We start from the raw sequence: 22604 nt of genomic DNA on the forward strand, positions 1-22604 counted from the left end.
ATATATAAAATATTGAAAAAAGATAATAAAACATAACATCTAATATTTTTTACGGTTTGCTATAACAGGCACTTTGATCCATTTTAATTATTACAGCATTTTAAAACGTCCCAGTTGTGTTTTTTTAATTTATAAATTTATTATAGCTATGGAATTAGACCCCTCGTCTACGCTTATGCTATGACATTCTCAGGACGGGTAAATCAAGTCCGTTTACACCCACTAAAAAAGCATTTCCCTATTCCCTACCAAGTGCAAAAGACAGTGATATAATATAGATCGACGTTCAGTGTAACTCAGTCTATAGACGATTATAGATTATATCGATGTGCGTAGCGAGCGGCACAAAGATAAATAATATTGAACCGTATAAAAATCATTTTATATTTTATACACATTACGGTAATAGTGTTTTTATATTATGTCTGAATCACTCTCTATAATTTCGACCGCGGAGTATAGTTGGTTTATTGGAGAATAATTGTAAAATTACATAACCTACTACTACTACTAATTTGTTTGAATACAGAACTCCACAATTTAGACAGGCTGATTTGAATTAGAAACTGAAAAATCCGGATATGTAAGCAATGTGGCTTTTTAATACCTTAATGTAGGGAATATTATACGGTTGGACGTATACAATCGTATTGCACTCTTTATTATTTATAGCAGATATAATATGAATAAAAATTATTAAAATAGCGTTAGAACCTGTATCAAGTGGCGTATAAAATATTTGAAATATTTTTTAGTACACAACTGCATGAAAATTTTGATTAAAGTAAAATTTTATTTAAGGGTAAATTACGGTCACCAGCCACCCTAAATTTCGGTGCACGGCCACCATTTAAACTAATTTTGCATTAAATGTCTTGCGTCCTGCCAAGACTTTTTCGCAGCACGTCAAATGTCCTTAATTTTACAAATTTGTATATTTTTCCGAAATATACAAGACTTGCACAATCCGGCAATCATGCCCTGCCGGATTCTCAATCTAACGCAGATTGTGTTTGTATTATTTACGCAAAAAAAGTAATTAATGCATAATATTATATAATTAGAATCCTTTTTATATTTAACCCAAAATATTGTATTTTTATTTGTATTGTTTAAAATTTATTGGCTGGTAGAAAAGTTTTAACACAATAACGAACAAATATGTATTTTTGCATTTGCATATATTTTTTACTAAAAATGTATAATATATTGCATTCGTAAGACAAATAAAAATGTCCTTAACTTTTTGCCCTTGTCCTGCTTTTAACTGTTGTTTTGAAAATAAGAATACAAAAGTTGAAAACGCTGTAAATAGTTTCATAAAAAATATTAACTTACCTGCCTACTTAATTAATAGTATTGGCGAAAATAAGCAACCATTATTTGTAATATTTTGTAAATATTTAATAATCCTCTATTATTGTTTTTTATTTTGTTATTGTAAATATTGTACTTTCTATTAGGCGATCATCCTCAGGTTAACATACATTACAAAGTTCGGTACAGAAAAATGTGAGCGAGACGAAAATCTTGAGTGGCCGTATTTGTTGAAAGCCGGGCATGTAATATTGTCACGTTAAAATGTGGAAGCCCAAAATGTACTAGCACTCTATTACAGGTATTCGCCTTGAAATTTCCATCACAAGATATGAAGTTATTTTTAGGAAAGATAGAGGAATTGCGAGTGGTTGTATGTTTGGTTGTAAAACAGGACAGGATCTCTTCTACAAATATTATTATATTTGCTTATCAGTTTATCAGTCTGTAATTTGATTTGATATGTACGTAATAGTCGGAATAAACCATTTACATACATTTTTTCGTTGCCAAACACGACCTAACCAGGTTTCATTGTGTTACTAGGCTGCTACAAAAAAATTAAGCATTTGTTTTTTCAAAAATATGTACACGGCACTTTTCAAAGAACCTGGGACTTTTTGAGCTGTTAAGTAAGGCACCGAAGTGTTTTTATTGCAAGTTCCAAATTCGTAGAAAGAAACCATGTTTTGAAAAAAAATCCTTATTTTTTTGTACCGACCCAGAAACTGTATGAATTTTAGTTTGGCCGATCGCCTGCAAGAATTAGAATAGCGAGAAGAATATTTGACAAATGTTTGTGTAGAAAAGAATGTTGTGCTTCTGTCTTTTATGTAATTTACGAAAAAAATAATTCGTTAATTTCCGAGGGCTCTTTATCGTATTTCAATGCGATTTTTACAATATGCACCACCGACCAACTCCTATAACTTGAGAAAGGAGCACTTTTATTACACCTTAACGGATCAATAATATAAAATGTACGCTAGCACTATTTTGTTTATATCTTTGTATCAGTACAAATCGTTCTACAAGTGCCTGGATTGTCCCAATCAACAATGTCGCGCGTACTACATGAGAGTCACAATGTATATCCCTTGTATCCAATGTATTATAAACAACTACCAGCGAATTATACTGACTAGATGTTGTGATTGATTGTGATAATGCTCAGAATTCCCGATGTACGCCTTTTGTGTAACGAATAAAGCTGCGTTTACACGAAACGGGATAAATGATGTACTTGGGTACTTAAAAATCCACGTGATTTAGCCAGGTCATTTCCAGCACCGTTTTTTTTAACGTTAGTGCAGAGAATGTCGACAATCGTTGAATTGGACCGTTCATATTGCCAAATCGAATGGATGGTTTTCAGAATCTCAAATTTCTACCTGAACTTTTTGAAGATACGTCTTTAGCTGTTCGAAAACGGATACGGTTCCAGTACGATGCTACGCCCCCTCATTTTCGACAAAATATTCGAGTTTACCTTAATGCAATTGAAGATGTACGGTGGATTGGACAAAGACGACCACCGCGAGGATAGCCACCGTGGCTTCCTGACTTATAATAAACACTCCTGACTTTTAATTGGGATATTTAAAAAGTGGAGTGTATCGTACTGAAGTGGAAACTATTAATGATTTACGTGAACGTGCTGCAACTACTGCCAATAATAATACGACTGCAATCCAGCAAGAAGGAAGAATTTGTCTTGCCCGAATGTGCTGATGGACAAAATTTTGAACAGTTGTAACATCACTTAAATATAACTTTTTTCTTAATTAAAATGCTGATTATAAGATGTACTGATTACATTTAAAAATAGTAAAAACTAACAACAATAATAAAAACTGTAATTGAATTCGTTTTAAACTGTTTATACGTGTCGATTGATCGCGTGTGCATTGCGCTAGATCAAGTATTACAGTCGGCCAAAGTTCAGTAGCGTGCAGTTAATATTTTTAAATAGTTTTCGAAGTGTTCTTTTCGATTTTCTTTGATTTGAGTGTTTGCATGGACATATTGTATATCCCACCTTTTTTTTTTTTTGATAAGGTGTTAATCACAACACGAATTCAAGACTCTACGGGCAATTTTATTCTTTTAAATTTAGATGGCCATGCCCAACTTTTACTTTTTAGATATATTTTTGGAAAACGCCGAACAACTTTATTTAATTAGACCATAGCTAACTATGGTTTCTATTAAAAAATATATAATTTTAATGTGTAAATCGAAAACCGTTATAGATTTTACAAGAATGTAAAAGAAAAAAGGCCAACTATAACCGAGACTGACGTCACTTAAAATTTCGATGACTCCAAAACTTAAAAACATATTGAAATTTTATTAATATCCTAGCGTGTCGTCAAAAATTGAATGTAGTATACATAGTATTTATATTATTTTGTTACCTGTTAAGAGGAGACGTATAAAACTGAAAGGGCGTAGGAACAAATAAAACATATTCAACTCAGAAAATGTATTTTATATATGTAAAATAACAAGACCAATATATAAACAAAGTAGCGCCGGTTTTTGTGGTATGAAATACCGGAGCTTATTTGTTATATAAACTAATAATGAGCTATTATTAATAAAATACATGTCTATAACACGGAAATAGGTAAAAGTTTACCCTATAATAATACTTGTAGTAATACTAGAATGAGAAAATAACAATATCGATTTCGAATGACATTAAGATTTTATAAGAATAATTTTAAATCTATACGTGATATTGGTATTGCTTCAAACCAAATGTGAAACTTAACAATAAATAATAGAAAAATAGTTCACGAACGTAAACAATATCGCATACACTGGGTATTCTAACTATTCATTATATGAGTATGTATATGAGTTTTAGCACAGCCATAATTTTAATTCATCCGTAATAACATGCAGTCCGATAGAAGAAAAAATATCCTTACTGAAAACCTAATTAGGTCGAAGACTAGAGGTTTAAACAACCAATTTAAATCACATATCAAATTCCATAGCACCAAGCATCTCTTATACAGGTTAGTCACGATCACACCTTTGGGGTACACATATGAAAAAATGCATTTTAAACACAGACCAACGTTGTTCACTTTCTTCCGGAATTTCCCAAATTCGCCAATACGTCTGGGGCCACATTGGCTCTCAGCAAATCGTTTTCATATTCTAAATAAGATATGCGGTCAACCAATTCGTTTATCTTTACCTTCAGCTCTTCTACCTCTAGACGAACTGCATGGGTCAGATGATTTTTCACAACATCCTAATCAGAAACACAAATAATATTAGGATAAGTCTTAAAAATTTAGCAAAATACTTTATTTTCAGAGCCTTTTTGTATTTTCGTAGACAACATATTCAAAATTTGTCATTTTGTTATATTATAAAAGATCGGTAAAAACTGCAGGTTTTGATTCCAATGTGATCATAATACCACTAACATTAAAGTGAGCCATTAACATTCTAGGGAAGGGAAGGCTAGGAATCATGTATAATTATAACCACAATAGGAATCGATTTGTCTCTATGTTTATGGCGTCCAAAAAGTGGGAACATAAATGTATACCCTTCAATGAACACATCCATATTTTAAAGCGGCACTGATTAAATTATAATTTAGAAAAATAGAAATGAAAAAACAACTTACCAAAGCATGTTCAATTTTTGTGTCAATGGTGGCAGTACAAGATACTGACGCCCTAGAGCAAAAATGCCAATTAAAAATATACCGAGGGTACCTCATATATGCGGCGTTAATAAATAAAAAAATATAGTGAAATTCTTACCCTACGAAGTTCCGTATAAAACAGTAAACAGCAAAAAAAGTAGCTTCGTTAAAATTTAGATCTGACATTACCAAAGGCAACTCAGATGCAAAAGTTGCATCCACAGGCGGACCCGGGTTGTGCGTCCCATTCGAAGGATTTTCTGCAGGATGACGATGGCTCGATGCCATTGTCCTTATTAGATTTTCATAGTGACGTTCAAAATCAGAGAAAGCTTTCGGTAGAGCCAGTATAGAAGTTTAACTATTGCACTACACAATTATATGCTTATAGCGGCTGCGTCACTTTTATCGATCGCTATGCGCAGCATATTCTTCGAATCTAAAATCGCTTCACACATACCTAACCTAGCCGCGGTATTCAAATTTTGTATGTGTAGTGCAAATATCTAAATTGAATATACGTGTACAATCATACGATCGCCTATGACACTTTCGAAAACGCGATATTAACGTAACATCAGAGATATTTTGTAAATTAATACCTAGCTGGGCTTTTTTTCAAATTTATTTTAGTATACAATTATAATTTGAGTACTTTCAAAAGAGAACCGTTTTTTCTCTACACAACAAACACTAGTAAACATTGAAGATATTTCTATTTTAAGGAAATTCGAAAAAGATTTAAGTGATTTTTTTATTGAAATATGCTTTTTATTTCATACAGAAATTATTCACTTCTGTGTTATCCCCAAATGAACAAAACTGAAAAATGAAATTTTAAAAACATGTTAATTGATAATAAACTACTGATAATAAACTGCATATAGGAAATAAAATCAAAATATGAAGCCCTAAAGACCTCTTAATACTTTTGTATCGAGAACATTAACCGTTCTGGAGAAAGAACAATCTTAATGTTTTGGGGCAATCCTAAAAACATGTCAAATTTGCTGTATAAGTGAATGGAGCAGGATTTGAACAAAAAAGGGAATTTTCTTTATCCAATTGTAAGTATTAAAATCCAATAGCATTGATTAATTTATAAACATTGTGAAATTGAAAAAAATGTGGGATTTGAACGAATAATATGGTTATTGTTCTAATTATCCCAAAACATTAATTAAACGGGAAGATATTATCGTTTTGGCGCAAGAGAACATTTTTGAACGATCTTTCCAGTTGTTTAACTTTTTTTAATCTATATATAGAAAAGTTACCATCAATTATCTAGTCAATTAAAGTCATTTAAACTCTAGGGTTTCAGACTTTTGTTTATTCTTTTCTCGTTGGTGCAGTTTGTTACCAATAATAAATGTACCAATGATGCAAAAATCGCTAAAATGAAAAAAAAAACACCACAAGTGTTCATGACGTATTATTTGTATAAGTAGAATCACCCTAAAGGTTTTTCTTTTATTTTCATAACACTTATTTATTTAAACTTTATTTATTTATTATTACATCTACAAACTATAAAAACTGTTTGGTATATCTGGTCTGTGGTTATATCCTATGATGAGAAATTCGATTTCTGAAAATGCATTTTCTACATATTTCTCCTACTACCACAACATTTTAAAGAGTTCATCAGTTAGTTATATATCATCATTTTTAATTTATTATTTGTTTTATATTTTACTATACTCTATGGCAAAAACTCGGAATCTATGTCAAAATAAAATAATAGATAATTGTTATACTAGCTATTTATTTGATAAACGATATAAAGAAAATAATAAAAGAGAATAGGTCTTATAGAACTTACCCAGCGTTTTTGTTTGGATCCTCTATAGCTACTTCCTTGCAAATATCCTGAGGATTGTCTACATCTACACCGTTTTTGGCAGGACAAGTATTTATTAGAATATTCTAGAAAAAAAGCAGGTGTAACAAATATAGTATTGCAAGCAGAAATTCATCAACATACCTTATCATTTGCTGCATTTGTCATAGCTGAATCGAAACTAGGAGAAGTGAAAAATGGCCTTGAAGGTCTAATCGGTCTAACCAGTGGTATAATATTAGGAGTTGTTGGACAAGAAGTTTTGACCTTATTTTTTGGAGGTCGTGCTAGTGGTACCGGAAACAGGGCGGTAGTGTCAGGCATAATTATGGCCCCTGAGTATAAATAGGATTCCTGGCAGTTAGTTTCCCAAAAGGCAGAAGTATTTGGAATCCTTTTTTGTCTGTCGTCGACTTCTATATAATTTGGATCTATAAATGCAGTTGCGGAACACGTGCGAGGTTTTGCTGAATCCAAAATTTCTGGCAGATCATTTCCAAGTTTTTTGCAAAAAACGTAGGAGGACTTGGTACTTTCTGACTGGTCTAAGTAATCAAAACATGTCCAACGGCCTCTACTAAAAGGGACAACACTTTCTATCTTAACTACCTTAAAGCGGCCAAGACCCACATCTCTGGTTTCTTTTTCTTTTCGTTTAGCTTCTGTGTCGATTTTTGGCGCACTTAGAGGTACTGTTGCAGCTGTAGTGTACACAATTTGCTGTGGCTGGTCGTCATTGTCTCGGGAGTCTTCAGAGAAACTGGGAGTTTCGTTATCCGTTATCCTAGATATGTCGTCGGTGTGAGATTCATCCAAGTCATCAGCCGAGTCATCTCCAACATCGTAACGAGTCAAACTAACGCCTGTTATTTGGAATGAACAGCTAGGTGACGTGGTTTGAGACTTCTTTCGGGAATTAGTGGTTTGTACACGTCCTTGATTATGATTGTTCAAAATATCGTCACCAAGTCGCAGAGTTTCACTGGTGGTGCGATGGATTACCGTTCCTTTTTTACTCTTCATTGCCAAACTTGACATTTTTTTTTCCAAGATATGTCAGCAGGAAAATAATAATTCTCTATGAACTGGCGCACTGAAGAACACGAAAAACCGGATATTTCTGCAAATCATTTTGAAAACGGAAAATAATTTTTAACGGAAAACAGTGTAATAATACCATGGCTTTTAAAATCAACCTGCTGCCATTATGTCGTAGCAAAACCACGAAATTGTATACGAATACGGGTCACCCTTCACAATCCCGAGACCTGCGCAAAAACACTATGTTGCATAATAAATACTAAGTTTGCAGGAAACCAAATGCATATTTTCATTTATATTTTACACGAATATTTAATTTTTCAAACAGGCGCGTCCCAATAAAGTTAATATGACATTTTTCTGTTCTACATATCGGTATTTTCCATCGGAAAAGTGAATTCCACTCCAACGTATAAAATCAATATCCTTTGCGTTAAATATAAGGGAAGGTTCAAATTTGCGCAAAACGCAATGTTAACAAAAGTCAGTGAATTTATAAATCTTCGTCTTTTGTTACACTAATAATTTATTTAATGACTAATTGATGCTTTACTGGAAAATACCTCAAATCAGTTATGCGGACTATAAGTTGCATATTTCGCAGTTTTCTGATTTGAGTACGTGTAACACTTACAATATACAGGGTGTTTCTTTAATATTGCGAAAAATTCTAAGGAGCGATTCCTTTCCAAAAACGTTTGCTATCCTTTAAGGTGGTAGATGAAAATTTAGTTTTTATTTTATTTTCCACAGTTCGAAAGAGTTAAAAATTGCAACTCTTAATGTTTATCCGCATCTTTTTATGGAACTGAAAATGTGCAATTCAAAGAATGCTATTTAAGAACTTGATTCACCTAAATTTTTTTCTGTCAAGTACTTAACATATAAAAAATAATAAACAAGTTATGCAAAAGGGATCTTTTTTCCCAACCAGAAATATTGCGAGGGTAGCAAAATGGTGATGTTACTCAACGAAATAACATAAAATTTTAGCAGGAGAAAGTAACTCGATAAAAGAAAATTAAAAAAATCCACAATTAGTTTTTTTTTCACTAAATTTTGATAATTACAACAATAAATATTATGTGATATCCTTCATCTATTAATCTCTATAGGAGATTGATAAAAAAAGGAAAACTATCATATTTGACCCTGATTAAATGTTTTGAAAACAAAAGCTGAAAATATTTCGAAATTTAACTTGTCCTGTGGTACAATATTTTTAATTAGATGTTTCTTCTGTTCAGTGTGACAAAATACCAAATTAAATAAAAACAGTACCTACTATAAAATTAGCTCACGGTTTATTCTGTTAAAAATCTTGTAGATATAATGGCAATGGCAGTATCTAATACATAAGAGACTTATTATAACGACCTTGGTTTATTATCTTCTGAGATTAACATTTAAATCAAATTTCGTACACAAAAACTACGTATGTGAAAGATTTGTTTAAATTGGAATTATTTATAATTTATTATACAAACCAAATTTATGCGTCATTATTAAGCTGTTAAGTATTCTCCTTAAATCAGGATTTCTTTATAACCGTTCAGATTTTTTCATAAGTAGGAATTAGTGTTATTCCAAAAATTAAATTATTTGAATATAAATTCCAATTTTCTTCGTTGAAATTTATCTATGCCAACTCTGGTTTACTTTAAGTTTTTTAATGTTTTTCTTTTCAATCAGTCAATATCTGTCAATGTAGTTTGTAGTGATAGCGAGCAACGTAGGTAAAAGATACAGACCGTAATCACATATCGAAAACAATGCGTTTCAAAGAGTGATGTACCTGCTCATATGTATGCATTCTGAACAAAAGATTAAAGGATACCAGATATAAATAACAATTTCAAAAAGTATAAAGGGGTAATAAATTATCTTTCTAAATTTAGTTGTCTTGCACAATGACGTTTAAATATGTTCAAACAAACTCCCTAAATACTGTATTCTTGTTTTACTTATTTAATTAAATAGAGAACTGTGGATGTTACACGAGATAATATAAAGTGGCGAATGTCGTCTTTTAATAACACAAGACATACATAAGCAAATACTTGTTCTTGACACTATCTTGTATTCTCAACAAATAATAGGAACTATAACACATTCTAAAGAGCCACATCAGTTTCCACTTTGTTCACGGTTGTAATAGACGACAGTAATATCTTCAGAAAATGCCTGAGAACACAGCGACAGAAATGGAGGAAAATCGAGAGGTACCCAAAAAGAAAAGTTTCGGTATTAACAAAAATTTGATCATGTTGAAGCTGACTCTATTTTTCCTTTACGGAGGTGCGTTCAATACTACTTATTAACAATTGGAACTAAAGATAAACGTTTTTTGTAGCTACTTCATCGCTCGTGCCTTACTTAACTATCCATATGCAGAGCATTGGCTTGAGTATGGAACAGATTGCACTGATATACCTTTCATTGCCTTTTACAACTTTTCTCGCCCCTCCGGTAACGGGCTATTTGGTAGACAGATTCGGAAGGTATAAACCGGTGGTCATTATATCCTTCATCCTGACAGCAGCCATACACCACGTCTTGCTACTCATACCACATCAAGAGAGGCCAGGAGTAGTGCCAGATGGGTACGTTATTCGGCATCCCCGGAAAATGATAGTAGAAGTTTGGTGGAGTCCATGTCCGAGTAGATCTTGCCCAGAAATGGAGGAGTTGGACGTAGTCCTTGACATGTGCGTGGATCACTGTTTACTGTTGGATGCAAAGCTGTTAAAAGAAATGCAAATTGAAAACGGCAGCGATCCAGGCGATATGGACGATTTAGTCTTCCATTTGAAGAAGAAAAAGAGGTAAGTATACAAGACTAACTATAGTATAATATAACGACTCATTCGTTATTTAAGGAACGACACTGCTACACAGTTCACGTTAGATATGCACCCAAACCTTGGGGACGCTGTGGAACAGTTCGGTATAGAACTGGAATCTGCAGAGGAAGACGACGATGTGACGGAATTCAAAAAAAGGTTTAAGTCTGGCATGTTAAAGAAAAACGGCGTGGATGTAAAGGAATTAGAAGGAAAAGATCTGAGGTGTGGGGGACTTGTGCTGCAAGCGAATGTTAGTACAAAAGACCGCTTGACGAATTACACCAGTGATTGTATATTGCAAAAGTGTCAGTTCCGTTCGGGTGGCCCAGAAGTTTGTCCGCCAGATTATAAGGAGTCGGATGATCAAACTTTTTGGACTTATTTCGTACTTAGATTTGTAGGAAGTATAACGATGACGGCAGCAGTAACTATTATGGATCCAATCGCACTCGCTATGATAGAGAAATACGGAGGGGATTTTGGAAAAGAACGGTTGTTTTCAAGTCTAGGTATGGCTCTGTTTTCGCCCATTACCGGCGCTTTAATCGATTGGAGCAGTAGAAGATTAGGCTACACAGATTATTCGGCGGCCTTTTACACCTTCGACGTATTACTGCTAGTTTCAGCCGTGGCAGTTTTTATGATGCCGTTGGGTACGAAATTACCAGCGGATAATGTCTTCAGGGATTTACTAAGCATTATCAAGATGCCACATTTGGTCTTGTTTATATTTTTCTTGTACATTCTTGGTAATTTATGGGGATTCATCGAAAGCTTCTTGTTCTTTTATCTCAGAGATTTAGGGGCTCCGAACTATCTACTTGGAATAACAGTTACTGTAGGGACAATAAGTAGCCTGCCATTCTTATACGGGGCGGATAATATCACGAAGAAAATTGGACATATTAACATCATTATTGTCGCATTTTTCGCACACGCAGCTAGGCTTGTTGGATATTCCGTAATAGAGTAAGTTATTAAATAAATGTATAAAAACCGACATAAACAATAACTTTTAGGAGCGCTTGGTGGTGTTTTCCTTTCGAAGCAATGGAATCATTATCCGTACATCTGATGTGGGTAGCTGCAGCTACATATTGTGCTGTAATAGCCCCTAAAGGACTATTGGCTACTCTTATCGGCGTCTGCGCAATGGCGCATTTCAGTATAGGCAGAGGTAGTGGTAGTTTTGTTGGAGGTCATATTATAGGCAAGGTAGGGATTAGACAAGCCTTTAAGTTGATGGGAATGGTAGCAGTTACCTCCGGATTATCGTACGCTTTGCTCTACTACTTTTGGTTACGGAAAATTGATATAAAAGATGAGGAAGAAGATATATGTAAGAGATAGTTTGTATCACAATATCAACGAATGTACAATTGTATTTTTTAGGTTATGAGCCTGAAAAGCTTAAAGATGGCGAACCCAAATATAAAGATCAGTCCACCATGGTCAGTTTTGAGCGATTAAGTTTAGTCGTAGAATACAACCAAATTGGATCTATAACCTCGCTAGGAAGGAACCACATGGTGAGGACAAGAAGTAACAGTATTAGGCGAGGAAGTGTGGGCACGCCTCTGAAACAAGCCAAAAGCACGAATTCCAAAATTGATTTACTTAAATCGGCTATTGAAATAAATCAGTCCAAAGTTTCTAATCAAAATTTCAAAGCGTCGAACAATTATATCAACAAACCGAATAGTAGCGGAAAGGTAAATTAATATATTCGAGGAAGATAACTGTTTAATATTATAATTTTCTAGTTGTTCCCTGATTTGGCCAATAGCACACCTAAACTGCACCAAAGAAGTGCTAGCCTTGTGGCTCCAGACCATGAGTTGGAAAAATTCATTCCCAACGAAAGGGATGAAATAGTTTATGATGAAATTAAAAAAGCGAATAACAAAAACTCGAAAGAAAACTTGTCCTAGCATTTACCTACACAATAAAATAGTTGCTTGATGAATTGTGATCAAATTCAAATTATTAAATTTTTTAGGGTTTCGACTTCACGCTATTGAACTTTATTCTTAAAGAGAATAAAATAATGACAGAATAGTAGAAGAATTAAAGAATCACAAAATTATGTGATGAAATATATATTTTTATGCTCGATTTTTTGGAGTTCACTTTTAATAATCGCCGTATATGTAATCGTAGGTACATTTTTTTATAATTATTCTTGATTGTTATAGTACGTATATAAATAAAACGATATTTATGCAATATATTACTATTTATTTTCAATATATAGGTATATATATAAAACACAGCCTTGCAAACTAAAGTGGTAGGATATACATCTCTATATGTATAACTTATAAATGCAAAGGAACTTACATAATGTACAAAAAAAAATATTTGGTAACATTAGTGATGATTTTTCATTTCCGCTTTAAATTCGGAAAGAGCTGTATGTATTCTGAAGTGTAATCTCGATTCCAGTGAATAACCAGTATAGTTCTTCCTGAAAATTAATATTGAAAGTTAGTATTACCTTAAGTCTGACTAAAATAATAAAAACAAAAAATAAGTAATGTAAGTAGATTTAAAGAAAACAAAATTACAGGCGATTATCAATTTTTTTTATTTTCAAATATCAATTCAAATTCAAATTTCAGTAAAATCCACGGATTGGGTTGAAAAGAGAGAAAACTTTTTCATTTTTCACTAGGACTAAATAAAATGAGGTTAGTTTAATCGTAATATTTTTTTAGGAAATCACACCTCATTATTTACGAACTACTATCTTCTATTTACTGTTTCATTTACTTTTGAATTTATCTTATCAAAATAAAACGTTTATTATGAGCGTGTGACAGAAATTGTAAGATTAATAAAATGCATATTAATTTTTTGCTGATTTTAAAATAACAGAACGACCACAGGCGGAGTATCAAATGTTAACGCATTATTTTAGGTATATATTTTTATAGTCTTTGTCAAAGAGCTTATATGGATTTCTTCAGATGAGACTTATCATTTGAAAAGTATAGTAAAATTATTTTATATATTGCCGTTGCCATTGCCATTTTTAATGTTTAAACACTTTTGTCAGGAGATGATTATTATTAACACCGACCAAGATCTACAATTTTAGGATTCTGATAGGGTCAAAAGGGTATGTGTAAGTATGTGGTTTCAAGGTTAACCACAATATGCTTAAAAACAAGTTTGTTACTTACTTTGCGTCTTCTAATGCTAAAATAGCTTTTTCTTGGTTTCCATTCTGCCATTCGATCAACGCAAGCTCTACAATCGCATATGGAACAAGATAGGTATCCTCCACTATGTCTTTCTGTAATGAAATAACATTTTCTAAACACTCTAGGGCTTGTAAAGGGCTTCCCATGTGTCTTAAACAGGAACCTCGTAATAGTAAAGTTAAAGCTTTATTGTCGTTATGATACTTGGACGGCTTCATGGAAGAATTTAGTTCCAGTAATGATTTATCTATTATTTTAAATATTTTGGTTGCAACGCTAAAATTTTTCAAGATCTTAAACAAGTTCCAGAGGAACATGAGCTCTATCGCCGGTAAAACTAAATCTTGGCCTTGATTAAAGTAACGTTCAGCCTTTTTAACGGCAAATTTTTCCATCGGTAAAGATTTTCCGGCTATTCTCTGTTTGTATTTCGGAACATCCCTAAAATTGTAAAACAGTTATCGGTTTATTCAATAACAAGTTTATTTTGCATTACTTCATTAATTTCTCCATGTCCGATAGATCCGAAGGCGTCAATTCATCTCTCATCATGCACATGATGGCTGCTTTTTGATAGCTGTACAGACTCCTCGACCACTTGCTTTGTTCTCTCAAGTACGTACTGTAAGTAAGAGCCTCCTTCCATTCTGCTTTTAGACTAAAAATTGATTATGAAATAATCTAACGATTTCTCATCAACTGATTTCTTGTATCATCGTATTTTCTGATACCAAGAAATGAACCAGTGTTTGCTTTATTGCGGATTTCAAGGCGTGAATTACATAATTTTAATACAATGTTATTAGTTACACCAGTACATAATATAAGAAGACCAAGAACTGAACCTTAGGGTACCCCTTCAACCAGAAGAATCGATTCAGATTGTATTCATTACATTTTTAATTAATTACGTGGTAGATTTGTAGCACATTCACAAAATCCTAGATATGTTAGTGCAGTTGCCATCAAATCACAATTATAGAATCAAATGCTTTACTGAATCTGAGAGAATTGGGTTAATTTTTACTGCACGCGAAAACCTCATTAAACTCAACTTTGTTAAAATTTAAATATTCCTATAAAAGTACATTCATAGACATAAGAAAATAACTATGTACCTGCGTCGAGTTCTCAGCAGGTCATAAAACAAGCATATTTATTAAATTGTAACGTATATACAGGGTGTAAGAAGTTTGACTGCCATTACTTCAGCATGAGATAAATGAACAACAAAGTTGTATATTACAGGGGCGTAAAATTAACAGTTAAAATGTCCACCACCATTTTCGATGCACGCACGACACCTTCGAATCCAATTTTCGCGCATTCGCTGGAAAACACCTTAAAGAAAAGGAAATAGTGGTACGCAAAAAACACTGAGACACGGTCCAATTCCAGATACCAACTGAAATGCGTAATGCTGGACAGCTTAGTACCTCGTGTTATCCGCCGCGCCGTTGTCACATTGCTCGATATGAATTTTATCGAATTTTAAATTTATTACAACGCTAATTATTTTTTAGAATTAAGCATAAAGTTCAAAAACGTGACAAACACTGTATCTTATGGTATTCTATGCACGCAGTTATGTCAATATTCCTTAATTAATCGTACATCAAGTTGGAGATTTTGATAATTTTTTTCTCGGAAATGGTTGAGTTTAGGACGCATGTCATATAAAGTTCTTTTGTTTATTTCAATGTATTCTATCGTCTGTTAAAATTAAGGCAGTCAAACTTCTAACGCCCTGTATAATGTGTATAACTATAAATGTATAATTACCAATGGATCCAAAGTAACTCCCAATAGCAAATGTGATGAAACTGAGGCCACATATTTTGGGATTTCCACGATTTAGTATACCATACTATGCTCTCGTCCAGTCGCCCTCTAATGAAGTCCAGCCTTCCTTGAAAGAACAAAAACCACACGCCATCTGGATGTCTCTCCAGCTGTTTCTGTAGTATCTTTTCGCAAATTTTAGTATCTCCTTCTCGATAGCTTAACACGTGGAGCACAATAAGATTATATCCTAAAAGGGTCATTGTGCATAAGATTTGTCTAAGACCTTCCATTTCATATCCCTCGTGAAGATCTTCCAACCCTTTTTGCTGTAAAATAAAATTGTAGTAACAACGAATTCGTTTTACAATATATAAATTCCACCTTATTTCCAGAAAAGCCTATAAATTCTAAGAGTTTGATAACTCTCGATGGTAACAAGGATATCATTAAGTTGAAGGTTCCTATACCCATTTTTACCCCACTTTCGAAGTGAACTTTGTTGTCATTTTCCCAGTTCCTTCTAATCAAGATTTGTTGGCAGTTCCTAAAACATTAGAACATGAATGCAACGGAAGAGTTCCCACTTTCATGCACTAACTTATAAGAATTGTAACACGAACGGATTTTAATTCCAGCCTTAATAAAACTACTTAAAGTCTCATCTTCCATGAACGTTAGCATGGCTTTAAGTAGCAAACATTCCGCATAACATAACTCTGCATGCGCCTCTTCTTCAGTGTACTGTTCGAAGTTGGTCCTCTTCACAATTTTCCCTAAAGATTCACCTATGGTGTTCTTTTTCTTATACTTGTTACACACTATGAGCGACTGTTTCAAAGATTTCGATGCCTCAATAATGGACTGCTGTTCGAAAGTCAGTATAGCCTCCAAAAATAAAAATACTGAATGGCCCAAGGAATGGTACATACTAACGTTGGCACTGGAACAAATTCCAAGAATCAGTACTTACCTTATTTTTTTTTATAAATTTTGCTTAAATTTTATACATCATTTTCTAAGTTTAACGCAAACAGATATCGAATTTTTTTTTAATAACAGTTGTTGAGAAAATTTAGAACTTTTCTATATAAAAATAGGGACACCCTGTACAAATTAGACCAGCCATCTGCTGGAATATCACCGCCATTAATATCTAGGTAGACATATAATGAACATCAGAGAGTCCTACTTACTAAGGTGTCATTAGCTGTTTGGCTTCATTAAATTGGTTATTAAAGAAATAATTGATAGCTTGCTGTGCTTCCTGTAATGCTCTCTCCAGGGTCATGTCCGTTGAACTAAAAGGTAAAACATGTTTACGGTTACGAATACAATACAATCCTTTTACTTACATCGGCACATCTTCGGCATCTTCAAACTGAAAAATGTTACAACTGTTTAGCAACAACGGAAACGAGCAGGTCAAAGAAGCCTAATACTACTTTTCCCTTTAGTATAAGTATCAATTAAACACATAATAGAATAAAAAGTATGTTAAAAATATTGGATCAAGGTCAAATGAAGGTCAAATTTCGTTTTTGGAATGATATAACTTTTTTGACCACGGATTCCGAAAGAAAGGGAAAAGACTCTCATGGTCAAATCGAAATTCATCAGTTTATGGTTCCCATGATTCTCCACAACTCCTATAAGGTCATACATCTGACGGCTCATGTGATAGCCGAGTTCCAGTCGGGAGATTCAAAAATTGGGTTTGACCTTCAAATGACCTTCAGAGGTCACTTTTACTAACAGGTCAACACGTATTCGGACGTAAAATTTCTCGCTGTTTCCAATGCCGGGATCACAAAAGTTATATCATTTGAATAACGGAATTTGACCTTTATTTGACCTTGAGCTAGCCGCGCTGAGAGATTGGATTCGTGATCAGTGACCCAAAAAACGTAAAGGTGACCTTCATTTAACCTTGATCCAGACGTGCTGGTTATACGAATACCGGGATTGTTATGTTTTTGAGATCAGCGATCTCAAAAACATAAAGGTCAACGGTTTGAGAGAAGGCAAGTCTCAATTTCATTTTGTGGCCCTAAACTACGTTAAGTCAAACCTGAATATTTTTTAAGGAAAAGCGCCTAGAAAACATGCCAATTATCGCATTTTAATGGAAATAGCTTAATATCTTAGATATTATTTGTTATTTCAGATAAAAGTATTTGTGGGAAGACCGTTCTAAGAGCAACTTTGACTTTTTTAACTGACACTCATTAGGTATATTAAAAATTAAAATATCGTACCATCTTCTAGAAATGTAAGTTTGAATAGTACTGGATGGTCTGCAATAAAGTTTGTCGTGAAATATTATCACAAGAATTTTTAAAACGTTTTTGAGATATTTCCGGAGAAAAAAGTCCAACGGAGTAAGATCAGGAGACTTTGCTGGCCATGAAGTGGAACTACCTCTACCAAAGGTCAAATATACAACTTTCCTATAACTTTTAAATAAACAACTTTCCTATAACTTTTATCGCACTTAATTTTCGCATAATCACCCTGTACATTCTGATATTACAGCTGAACGAGTGTTTCCACCAGAATAACGCGTCCCCGCACTACTCATTATCTATTTTAGAACAGACCTTTTCAAAAAAATTTAAATTCATTTGAAATTATTCGTTTTTGTTTCGGTCAGAATATTCCTGTCTATGTAGCGTTTGATTTTGTGGTATTAAGTTATTTCCATTCAAAAGGAACACCTGGTATTACGGAAACATTAAACTTCTGGTATTATAGATAGATTTGTAAAAACAACAACTTACTTCGTCCTGATCATCCACATCGCTGTCTGTGTAATCTTCAATCATTTCTTGCACATTCATGTGAAGTTTAACTAGAACATATAACGATACATTTTAAGTTTTCTGTTCATGTCAATATTACTTTTATACACTCACTAGTAGCCATTACTGGGCATGGTAAATAATTCGTTAATCAAATGATTCGATTAAACAACTAACTATTTCAGCGTCAGTAAATCTTTATGTAAAAGTAAAAGGAAAGTAGGGGAAACTAACCTGAATAATATATTTACTCTCTCTCGATGAAATTGTATGATTAACAGTTTATTTTAATTTTATATTAATGTATTCGACTCTTCTAGCTTCAAACATCTACACGGCAATATTGTAGCACCATATAAAAGTCTCACCATTCGGAGATGATTACGCCGTTCTAGCTTAACTATTTTTTTATATAAGTACCTTGATTAATGTTAATTAGTGCCTGATTTAATATAATTAAGAGTAGGAACCTAATCAGAGCAATAATTAAATAACCGTTTGTTTCTAAAAATACAATAGTAGGTACTTAAAGGACTCACGTAACGATTCTCAAGAGAACAAAATATATCCGAACCAACTTCATCTCGGATAAGAATTTTTTTTTTTTAAAGAGCACCCTTAAAAAGTATTCTTCTTCGATATCGATAATGAGCACTGTTTCCGAAATTCAAGATTGTTCCGGGCCATGATTCATCATATAAAAGTATCCATGCAATATAATCCAATGTACTGTAGATTTATATTCCAGCGCCAACTGCTATTATTGGCCGTTGCTGGCACTACCATAACGTAGCAAAATAATGACGTGACAGAATTGCCATGTTACGAAAAATCCTAATTCCCCCACTTTAATATTATTATGAAGAATCCAATGAAATATAGTAGAGCTACATTCAAACGGAAAAGTAATTAGCTGTATCGAGGTCTGTGTTTAGCTAAAAACTTACAACGACCAGTCCTATTCCAAAAAAATTAATTCAATGATCTTAACTGACTTCGTACTTTGAATTAAAAATATATAAAAAAAAATACGCAACAATAAGGTCATAGGTACTTAAAAAAATAATTAATGTCCTACCTGTTCAACAGACAACACTACTGTAGCTTAAAGTTACTTCCATGTCGTTTGGAAAAACGCAGCAGTTATCCCGATAGCGAAACAAGGTCTTATGGCTACCATATCATGCTGTTTAACACGATAGCGTATCTATACACAATTCGTTAAATAACCTAACCTCCTCATTTTTCTGTGTAGAAATACGTTGACAAAGTGACAAACAGAAAAAAAAAGAAAGATAAAGATACTGGACCTGGATTTTTCTGTTTGCCGCAGTAATAAAGAAAAATATGCAGCAAATATGTTGAAAACTGATAATGTTAACCAGTTACGGATATAATGGCAACGAAAAACAATTTCTGGATGATCACCGCTAAAGGAGGACCTTTATCTGTTATTCAAAAAATTAAAAATTTTCTGTATTTTTAAGGGGTCAAGATATCGAGATGTAGTTTTTCCGTGTAATTCTTGAAAATCAAGCTTGGGACAGTATAACTATCTATGTACTTTTTGCCTAACTTTTGGTTTCTCTAAGTAGTAGCAGAGTTGTTTCTGGTTTTTCTGAATGACAAAACGTGCTGTGAATGTGTATTTTCGACAAATTATGCTTACTGTTAAATCTATTATATATTTTAAAATTATATTTTCATAACAACAGCTTATTCCACAGTATAAAATACCACATAGTTATATGTGCTTCATTTTAGTATACATGAATACGTAATACACGATATTGCTATCACCAGATAATTATTGCAATTGTTTACCTAGCGTCGATATGTATAAAATAAATACAGAGTGGTGCACTTTTTGGATGCACTTGCTGAACTAAGTACGATAATCCAGTTGGCAATCCATGGCCTGCTGCCTTATTTGAAAGGCTCATTGTTATAGTGGTTTCTTAATAAAAAAAACCTGGCTACGTAATTTTAATCATCAATTTAAAATCTCAGTATCTCATATTTTCTCATTTTATATCGCAGAATATTTTTTTTTATACAATTTTAAAACTTTAAACCTAGGTATTAAGTTTATTTCAGTTTTATTGATGAAATGCGTGTAGATAAAAAATTTGCAAGTCATCTAAAATGGTGATTACAATTGACAATAAGATGAAAATCACAATAAAAAAGGTCAGTAATTGGTTGATTTTCATTTTCAGGCAGTTCCAAAGTCTCCTAGATTTTTAAACTTAAAACCTTAACCCTGTATAAAAGAAATATTCTGCATTATAATTTAATAAAATTTGAGCCATGTTGTTTATCAAAAAATTCCAAAAGTCGTTTTCCTAGATATCGCTTTTAAAAACAACTGCGGCAGGCCATAAATTACCAATAGACGTTTTTAGTAGTGACGTCATATACGCAACGCAATAATAGGCAACCCCGTAGTGCACAGTGTCATAAAGAATTTCTCAATATTTTTACTAGATCGACTTTCGACCTTATCTACTTTGGACGTAAATGCCAAAAAAATGGCTCCTTTGTCATGACCTTAAATATTGCGATAGTCTGGCAATATTAGAAATATTTAAGAAGTTTCAAACCCCAAGTGACAAACTAAAAGAATTATAGAATTTATATATGTAAATTTATAGAAAAATATTGACCGTCATAGTAATTAATAAATTAAATTTATATCAATGTTACTGAGCATGCGCATTAAAGATAATTTCATGTAAGCGAAGTAGCCTCGCAACAAGTTATCATGCAAGGAAAGTTTGGTTATGGTTAAGAATACGTCTATAATAAACCACTTGAAGAAAATAAATATTCGATAAACACACTGACACAGTACAACACCAAGAACAACAATAACAATGCTTAGTAGAACTAGAAAATGCCAAGATTAAACAAAACAAGAGAAAATACGCTAATGATGTCAGCGATAACATATTAACAATAGCTCACCTGCGTATGAGGCTATTCTTTCCGAGCATGCGCATTAGGAATACCACGGCTAATGTTAAATTTTTACTTTATTTAAATTTAGCAATCTTCTTTTATATCGTTTTTGTAAGTTTTAAGCACATAGTGTAATCCTCAACGGACGACACTGTATATTGTATATTCATGTGGTATAAATAAAAATAAATACAAATAACTCATAAATGATAACTATTTCAGTACCTCAGAACTAAACTGTATTAACTCCCATTTAGACAGGAGAGCTGTTTATAAAATTTAATCTCAATTAATTGTACATAGCGCTTTTATTGTTTTTTGTCAGATGGTTAAGAGATTATTTGAGTCTATACATACTATAGTTTTATTGAAACAGGTTTGATCAACACCTATGTTTATTTTTCTTGAAAATAGATAGAGTTAATACTGTTTTTTGCAAAAAAGTGGAGTTAATACAGTTTAGCTCAGAGGTACAGATTTAAAGTGGCTTATTTTAAAATAGCCCGTTTCTATATCTGTTATCGTAAAATGACTTCCACTTCACTAGTTTGTACAAACAAAGTACTTATTTTTTTTAACTGTACTAAATGGAAAAAAAATAATCAATGCACTGCAGAAAATTTTCCAGGAGGGGAAAATAAATACAGGGCGATCTAACGTTTGTCTCCCCATATTTGTAAGACAGGTAGTACATCAAAAAGTAATGGTAAAACACGTGTGTTTCCCCAAAATCAATACCAACACAAAAAAACTGTTTCAGGTACTCTTAGCGGACTCCTTATTCGTTAATTATATTAACACTGTAAACATTAAATGTTTACCAAATAGCGTTTTTAAGGTGAATGTACTACATACCTTGCAATGCGTCAATTAGGCAACATAATTAATTATTAATACACTAGTTAATAACAAAATAGTACCTACATCAAATTACTGTTTCAGGAACTCCACAGTCCAGCTTAAATATAAATAAATCGATAAAATGCTCGTGACTAACTTTTTCCTCCGTGGGTAATAGTTTTATAATAATAATAATAATAATAATAATAATAATAATTATTATTATTATTATTATTATTATTATTATTATTATTATTATTATTATTATTATTATTATTATTATTATTATTATAA

General features: G+C 32.8%; 3 protein-coding genes across 6 annotated transcripts in view; 1 reads left to right on the forward strand and 2 right to left on the reverse strand.

The window, feature by feature from the left end:
- Positions 1-3880: 3880 nt before the first annotated feature.
- On the reverse strand, positions 3881-7903 carry LOC108916818. The gene is made up of 4 exons (XM_018723124.1): positions 6978-7903; positions 6816-6919; positions 4970-5021; positions 3881-4585 (listed from the first exon to the last, which is right to left on the reverse strand). The coding sequence occupies exons 1-4, from the start codon at positions 7869-7871 to the stop codon at positions 4412-4414; spliced, it is 1224 nt and encodes a 407-aa protein (XP_018578640.1). The 5' UTR covers positions 7872-7903; the 3' UTR covers positions 3881-4411.
- Positions 7904-10020: 2117 nt separating this feature from the next.
- On the forward strand, positions 10021-12948 carry LOC108916917. Its single transcript, XM_018723244.1, has 6 exons — positions 10021-10172; positions 10228-10699; positions 10754-11689; positions 11740-12059; positions 12113-12432; positions 12484-12948. The coding sequence occupies exons 1-6, from the start codon at positions 10055-10057 to the stop codon at positions 12649-12651; spliced, it is 2334 nt and encodes a 777-aa protein (XP_018578760.1). The 5' UTR covers positions 10021-10054; the 3' UTR covers positions 12652-12948.
- The window catches only part of LOC108916918 (tetratricopeptide repeat protein 39B), a 12500-nt gene continuing 2837 nt past the window's right edge, over positions 12942-22604 (reverse strand). For 2 of the 4 annotated variants that reach the window (XM_018723246.2, XM_018723245.2), the window contains exons 2-10: positions 18489-18559; positions 17064-17089; positions 16905-17009; positions 16310-16651; positions 16093-16255; positions 15709-16037; positions 14423-14584; positions 13906-14367; positions 12942-13187 (exon numbers count right to left, since the gene is read on the reverse strand). In XM_018723246.2, the coding sequence (XP_018578762.1) occupies positions 13091-13187; positions 13906-14367; positions 14423-14584; positions 15709-16037; positions 16093-16255; positions 16310-16651; positions 16905-17009; positions 17064-17089; positions 18489-18548 (1746 nt within the window). In that variant the 5' untranslated portion in view covers positions 18549-18559 and the 3' untranslated portion in view covers positions 12942-13090. Of the gene's footprint in view, positions 13188-13905; positions 14368-14422; positions 14585-15708; positions 16038-16092; positions 16256-16309; positions 16652-16904; positions 17010-17063; positions 17090-18488; positions 18560-19587; positions 19663-21476; positions 21492-22604 lie in introns of those variants that run through there. The other 2 variants (XM_018723249.1, XM_018723248.1) reach the window with 2 other exon arrangements.

This window comes from Anoplophora glabripennis, unplaced genomic scaffold, assembly GCF_000390285.2.
Source record: "Anoplophora glabripennis isolate ALB-LARVAE unplaced genomic scaffold, Agla_2.0 scaffold2, whole genome shotgun sequence".
Taxonomy (NCBI): domain Eukaryota; kingdom Metazoa; phylum Arthropoda; class Insecta; order Coleoptera; family Cerambycidae; genus Anoplophora; species Anoplophora glabripennis.

Bases quoted from the DNA above. Each gene is read 5' to 3' on its own strand.
- LOC108916818 (XM_018723124.1), bottom strand. From the start codon at position 7,871: ATGTCAAGTTTGGCAATGAAGAGTAAAAAAGGAACGGTAATCCATCGC. The intron at 5,022-6,815 runs GTAAGTTCTATA...TTTTTGCTCTAG, and splicing joins GATCCAAACAAAAACGCTGG to GGCGTCAGTATCTTGTACTG. The intron at 4,586-4,969 runs GTAAGTTGTTTT...GTTTCTGATTAG, and splicing joins CAAAAATTGAACATGCTTTG to GATGTTGTGAAAAATCATCT.
- LOC108916917 (XM_018723244.1), top strand. From the start codon at position 10,055: ATGCCTGAGAACACAGCGACAGAAATGGAGGAAAATCGAGAGGTACCC. The intron at 10,173-10,227 runs GTGCGTTCAATA...CGTTTTTTGTAG, and splicing joins TCTATTTTTCCTTTACGGAG to CTACTTCATCGCTCGTGCCT. The intron at 10,700-10,753 runs GTAAGTATACAA...TCGTTATTTAAG, and splicing joins CATTTGAAGAAGAAAAAGAG to GAACGACACTGCTACACAGT.